The sequence below is a fragment of the Sturnus vulgaris genome, chromosome 5, assembly GCF_052056855.1.
Source record: "Sturnus vulgaris isolate bStuVul1 chromosome 5, bStuVul1.hap1, whole genome shotgun sequence".
Classification (NCBI taxonomy): domain Eukaryota; kingdom Metazoa; phylum Chordata; class Aves; order Passeriformes; family Sturnidae; genus Sturnus; species Sturnus vulgaris.
In genome coordinates, this window is record NC_142247.1 from 12,549,590 (window position 1) to 12,556,773 (window position 7,184).

The window sequence follows — 7,184 nt, forward strand, 5'->3', positions numbered from 1 at the left end:
TGGGCTTCCATGAGGAGGCAAAAGACATTAAGAATAGAAGAATAAAGACTGTTCTGAAAACTCCTGGATGGCATGAAAGTATTGAGAGAAACTTGTAGTCACATGAATCAGCACTGTGTAAACAGCTTAGGCTCTGTCCCAGGCTTTACATACTCACAAGAACGTGAAAAAAGATGGTCCATTCACAACTCTGATGGACATAGGTGGACTAAAGAATCCAGACTGACCATGACATGGAAGGACATACAAAAAAAGACTCATAATTGGAAGAACTGAAACTGCTCTGCCTGACAAACGCATGTTAAACTTTGCCCTCCGCTCTTCCCCCTGTGAGAAAATAATGCAATAATGAAATAACTTCACAGGATATTGATAGGAAAAGTGCCACATATGGCTTTCTCGTTTAAGAGCAAATTTTAATCTTCTCTTGATTTCTTGATTTCTCATTTTAAATAATGAAAAACTGTATGATTAGAAAGTTTTATTTAAGGTATTAAAATTAACCTATTGCTAGTCTTGTTCATTTGCATAAAGGCCGTGACCCAAAATGTATTGCAGTAAATGACAGTCTTCAGGTAGACCTTAAAGAGCTTTGAATTGAGTCCAAGTACATGTATACATCCAAAATAAAGCTACTTAAATAAGAAGGATATGAGAATGTGACAGAGCAGCACATCTCAAAATATTGAACATGTATGCTCAAGCATTTCTATTGCTGTAAAATGATTTTTATTTCTATTGCTATTTCTGTAAAATGATTACAGGAAAAATATTTTCACATTCGGATTTCTGTATTTTCATCTGTCTAGAAAATTAACAATAATAACTATGTTTTTATATACTGCTACAGTAAAATGTATCTACCCTGTAGACAGTATGTTTATTGCTGAATACAAAAAAAAGATGGACAATGAGGAAAGATTCTGATATTTTAGTATTGTCATATTCAAGAATAGTCAGGAAACACTAAGCAGATGGGGTAAAATTTATAGCACAATGGGTCAAGGTTCAAGTATGGAAGGAACCACAGACTTTACAGAGCAGGAAGAAAATACAGATCCTTTTTTTGCATATATATAGCAATGTTTTAGAGAAGGTTTCGTTTCAGGGAAAACATTACTAGAACTCTTACATGAGATTTTCCTCAATTTGAAATTATCTATACCAAGCCACAAATCAGTATCTTGCTCTCCCAGATTCTCTGACTAAGCATTTATATTAAAAGTACTCAGTACCTGAAATTTAGTCAGTGACAAGAGCAAAGCTGGAAGGTGGCAGTATCAATGGATCTACTGCGAGTAGCATTTGCACATTATATCCTTCCAAAGCTTCATAAATCCTTGGAAACACCCTAAAAAGCTGGAATATACCATACAAAATATTTCTACATCTGCACGCTTCAGCATGGAAAAAAAGAGATATTTTCTGGTATTGCTTTCTTTATTACTAAAATTAAAGTCTCAATCCAGATTTTGACTAGAGTCAAAACCAAACCATTTATTGGTGCAGCATTGCTCATTTGTGGTGCTACCACAAATACCACCCAGAAAACAATGCACTTCCTGTATCTATGTACTCAGGACCCAAAACTACATCAGCTTTCTTTGAATGGAAATGTAACAGTAATTTGATTAACTGAAAAGAGTATGAATGAAAATTCCGGAGAATCTTGAAATTTATTTTCTTCCAAAGATACAGTAGCACATACTTCAAATCCAAAAGGCAATTTCTCAAAATTTTCAAGTCTGAGATAGGTTCTAATAGCTACAAATCAGAGACAAAATACTCCTTAGTGCTGGGGGAAAATACAAATGTTGCTTGCTTTAAAACATGAACAGAAGAAACTTCATGAACTGCCTTAGCCAAAGATTTATTGGTATATTGAGAAGAGCACAAGCATGGGAGATGCTAAAGACATGCTGCATCCTGTTGATCAGAGAAGACTTTCAACACAACTTATTCTGGACTGTCCTGTGTCTTACCAGAGGACAGGTAACCTTGCCAAGTCTGATAAGCACGCAGGTGACTGTCACAATTTTCCCCCCACTGTACAATCTGTCACTGTACATCACCCAGGTCCTTGTCTACTCCGTCTCCACTTACTTGACATTATTCTGAACCTTTCTAAGCTAATTTTTATTTATAAAATATTATGGCCAGGAATTCTAACCATTTTTCTAGAACTCCTCACTCACCTGTACTGACTTTTCCTTTACTTTTTAGACTTTTTGCTTGTTACAGCTTCTTCTTGTGTTTTCTCTCTTGCTCCTGACAACTCTTTCATTGGATTTCTTTGCAGACAAATTTTCTATTCTTTCATGGCCTGCAATCTTCTCAACTTTCTGCTTCCACTTCTACATCTTATCTTGGAGCAATGCTATCCAACCTCCCAATTTAATTGTGTGATGACTTAACTATTAAAATCTCACCCCTGGCCTATCTCCTTCCATCGAATCTATACAAAAACATGAGTGCCTAACATTTCCAGAGTGTTTACAAAAGCTTCTGCCTATTTTGGCTAAAATTACCTGCTTACTTTGTTATTTCTTAACTTTATTTATTTTCTTTGCTTCCTGTAACAGTCAACCATCACTTTCTCCTACATTTTCACAAAAGCTTTTCCTCATTTATCTCTTTCCTACTAACCCACTCTATGTTACTATTAAAATTCTTGCCTGTGCCCTGAAGTTGTTTTATTTGGATTTCAGCTCTCTCTTTCTTGACCTTCTCTGTTTCATCCCTTTTTATTCTCTACAGATATTTTACTACATGAAGTAAACCCAGATTCTCTGCTTACTGAGTTCATTTTACTACCTACTTCTTTAGAAGTATCCATAACATAAAAAACCAAACACAAAATCTTTCACGGTCCCAGTTAACTATTTCAGTCAAGTCCCAGAGGGCTAAAGCCCATCTTTCATTTCAGAAAATAGTAAGAGAAGTATTGTAAAACAAGTTGGTCTTAACACAACTATTTATTGAAAACACATGTAAGGTTGATATGAAACTTGCAGAATGGGCTAAAGTAGGACGACAAATAAATAACTTTCAAAAATGCATTGACTTATTCTCAGATAATGCCTGAAACCTAACAGAACAATATAAATATATTGCAGAAACTTGATAAGCTGGTTTATGGGGGTTTCTCTTGGATTTCACTAACACGTCTGCTTTCAATTACACAGATGAAAAACAAAGAGCTTTAACATCTTGCTCTTCTCCTGATTGCCATAAAATGTCATTTCTGAAAATGACCTCTTAAAATAAAACTCAACTAAAAGCTGATTTAGAGGTAGCATCATGTTTTAGAACTGGTAGTATGTGATTTTTTGGGGGCAGATTTTATCTATGATAGCACGCAAGAAAGTACAGATTTAGCCTTTCATGTGTCCTACTTCCACCCATATACTTCTTATAAATGTACTGTTATAAAAGCACATGTAAAAATCATAATCTTAAAATAAAACTCATTCCACAAAGTCAGTGGAACTTTTTTTTATTACAACAGTAAGCTTCCCCTGAATAGACATGTTTCCAGATGTTTAGTGAGTTAAAATTCTGCCTGTAGTACCAAGATGTGCCAAAGAGAGAGCTACAGGATGAACTATTAATACACTGACTGGCTATGGTGATGTAATTCATCTTCCTCAGTATATGGTATTTGATACATGTTAAATAATGCAATGTTTACAGTAAAATGAAGTTGCATCATAAAATGTTTTAAGGTTTTAAGATCCTTGCTCTTGCCAAGAATGATGTACATACCTATATTCATGTGCACTGGGCAGTTGTCCTGAAGGCAGTCCCTTCAGTTTCTTCAGAATGAAGACTTTAAGAGCTACTGATGATTTGATGACTGATTAGTAAGGAAAAGCAATTAAGAAAACTGGTGGTAACAAGTTTAGAAGAAAAATTTCATAAATATGCTGTCCTAGTAATTTGGCGATTGTATCACTAAAGCACCTATGAACTCCTCTTTGCTCCAAGGCCCCTTGTTCCAGACCTGCAGGGGAGCACAGGCTCACAGACTTCAACAGCATGACCTCACCACGTAATCACTCCATCTACCTCCAAAACACAGATTACTATTCAATAATTATTTCACCCAAGTGAAGCCTACTCTTTAAATGCTGATCTCCTAAGTAAGGATCCTCACCTGCCTTCAGACATTTAAATCTAATTTTATCCATTGTACTGTTAAGTTTTAAGAAATAGAAATTCTCAGTCAAATTACACTATGGATTCTAATCTGGGAATAAAAACCTGATATACATTTTACTACCAATTTTTGTGCTAAAAAAACTTTAAAAAACTGAAGTAATAGATCTAATGACTTCCCAGTTTTCTAAAGAGTAAACCACAAACTAAGATTAAACGTGAAGAGGTTATTACAAAGTGAAATTTTTCATGCTCTACAATAATGTTGAATGCTTAAAATTACTATATGTTCTCACTGTGACACATCAAAGCCACAGTTTTGCTGATGTACTCTGTTGTATAAGACGAAGTAGGAGTTATTTTGAGTCTGGAGGTGAATGCTGCTCTTCTGACCATCTTATTCCATCCCCCTTTAAAGAGAGCACTACTACAGTCTCTTTATCAAAAGCAAATATATTGATAGATATCTGTGACAAGTGCTCTGCTGTATGAAAATCCAAGACTCGAGACACTGTGATAGTAACAATTTACTTCACTGGCTTTTGTCTGCCTAGGCCAGAGACCATGTGTTTCCAAGCACTTGCCTGGAGTGTAATGAAACTTCAATGGACCCCTTGGGGTTACTCTAATGGAAAAGTCACTTACCTGTTAGCTGTGATAAATTCATTATCACCATAGGACAAATATTTTCATTGTCATCTCCTACAAATTAAGATTTGCATGAGATTGCTACAATGAATTAAATCAAGTTCACATCCTCTCTTCAGACAGTACTAAGAGATAAGGAAAAAAGTGTGCAATGCAGAAAAAGAGTCATGGCCTGGATCCAAATCCCTGCTTTCAAAGCAACCACATCACACGATATCATTCATAAATGCTCCACATTTTGTCTCCAAAAAGCCCGCATCCTTTGCTTCGCTATTCCTCCCGCTCCTCTGGGATTCCAATTAACTGCTGGTGCAGTTTCCCGTGTTTTTCGGGTGTAGTTGTGTGTCCGGCAGGTCAGAGCTGACACCTCTGCTGCCCGCCGCTTTCGGACCCATCACTTGGCTGCGGACGAGGGGCACCGTGCGGTGGCCGCCCCGACATGTCGCGATTCCTGCGATATTCCCCGAGCTGCGCTGGATGCCGGCCGGGGGTGTCCGTCGGACGAACCGACTCCCCCTTTCCCCGCGGCACAGCTCGGCGGCAGAGCCTCGTACCGAACCTGCCCGGGGGGCAGCGGCACCGGCGGGGGCAGCGGCGGGGCCGGTGCACACCACGCCTTTCTGCTCACTTGGACGTGGCAGCGGCGCTTTTAAGCCTGCCCGGAACGTCCAGGGACACGGGGAAGAAGGGGGCCCCACGGGGGGCCCCATCCCCGGCACGGCAGCGCTGGGGACACGGTGCGGAGCCCGCAGCCCGCATCCCGCAGCGGGTCCCGCCGGGGCAGAGCCGGGCGGCCCGGGGCGCTGGAGCCGCTGCCGCACTTACCTTGTCCCCGGAGCGGAGGCAGCAGCGCCAGGAGCAGGAGCAGCCGCAGCGGCCGGGCCCCGCCGAGGTTGTCCATCAGCGGGGAGCGCTCGCTCCGAGCGGGTCTCGGCTCTCCTGCGGCGTCCAGTGGGCTCCCCCTTTTCGCTCGCTGCTGCTGCTGGTGTTATCCCAGCCGCCTGAGACCGGTTGGAAAAGAGCTTGCAGGAACCCCCCACTCGGTGGGCTTTACAAAGATTTAATTCAGTGCCTGCCCGCTTAATTATACAGCCTGCAAGTGCTCGGCAGAACAGAGCCGTCACTGCAGCTCGGAGGCACGAACCCTGTTGCTTCTGATACCCCGCCGCCCCCACACGCCCTAAAAGTGACTCCCTTGAGCTCGGAAAACTGCAGATCCTCAGCGTGAACCTCGGGCCGGCGTGACTGATTCTGTGAAGGAGAAGTGCAGCGACTTCTCTCGGTTCCAAGCAAGAGAAAGCCACAAACAAAGAGCAAGGCAAAGCAAAACAAAACAAAAGAAACCACCTAGCAGAGGTTTAACCTCTAAAGGGGAGATATTCAACCCCCCTTCTAGGTCTTTCAGTGGATTTTACCCCAATACAGTTTTTGTCAATAAAATAAGATTTTAAAAAGGAGAGGCATTCTAGAACCTTTCAATGAAATTCAGTGGGGAAAATAAAAATCCCTTCTTCCCTCCCCCTCCTCTTAAGAAGTCAGGATGAGAATTGCAACCCAAAAGAGGCAGCTCTGCTGTCTCTCCTCCCTTCTTTCTTCTTCTTCTTTTTTTTTTTTTTTTTTTAACCTCCTTATCTTATTTAAACAGGAACACAAACACTGATAATGGTCAAAGGACCCAGTTGGCAATGCTGTTGCTGAGATCTTTAAGATAATGAGAGGGATAATATTTGCAGACAAATGGGGATGGAAACACACAGAGAGTTCAACATCTCTGTATACTTTGCCCTCAGTTTTACACAAACAAAGAGCTGGAAGTCATTGTGTGTTTACTTGGAGGTTGTGCCACGTGGACTCTGATTGGGCTATTCCTCCTGTAACTACTCAATAATGCAACTTTTGAGTATCTCTCCTTGAAATGTCCAAATGGAAAATGTATTTAAGGCAGTAGGAGTTGAATGTGTATTTTCTTCCACACCAAGTTATTTGTACTTTTCTAACACAAGAACATAAATACAGCCATAAGGCCAAGAGTCCAACTATGTCAACAGCCTGTCCTGAGCCACAGTCATAAAGTGGTGGAAAAGCATGAATAAGAAAAACAAACGTGATCATTTTCCCAACTACTCTCCCAGCCTTCAGCTCCTTTGAGTTTGGGCATTTCCTCAGTGAAATGTGGTCTATGTGTACTTACTAGCCCTCAGTGAATTTCTGTTCCAGGTATTTCTCATGTCTCCCCATGAGTTCTTGTAAAACTTTATCATCCAAAATACCCTTTGGCAACCAGTTTCATGGATTTACCAGTGACTGTGTGAAGGGCCATTTCCTTTTGTTCCTTTTGAACCTGGTTCCAATGCCCTTCTGGTGCTGCCTCCCACATA

General features: G+C 40.6%; 1 protein-coding gene across 5 annotated transcripts in view; it reads right to left on the minus strand.

The window, feature by feature from the left end:
* The window catches only part of FBLN1 (fibulin 1), a 75,733-nt gene extending 69,421 nt beyond the window's left edge, over positions 1-6,312 (minus strand). Inside the window, exon 1 of one of the 5 annotated variants that reach the window (XM_014880379.2) lies at positions 5,632-6,105. In XM_014880379.2, coding sequence (XP_014735865.1) covers positions 5,632-5,707 — 76 coding nt within the window. In that variant the 5' untranslated portion in view covers positions 5,708-6,105. Of the gene's footprint in view, positions 1-3,765; positions 3,791-4,803; positions 4,934-5,631 lie in introns of those variants that run through there. The other 4 variants (XM_014880398.2, XM_088164861.1, XM_014880407.2 and 1 more) reach the window with 4 other exon arrangements.
* Between the last annotated feature and the right edge of the window lie 872 nt (positions 6,313-7,184).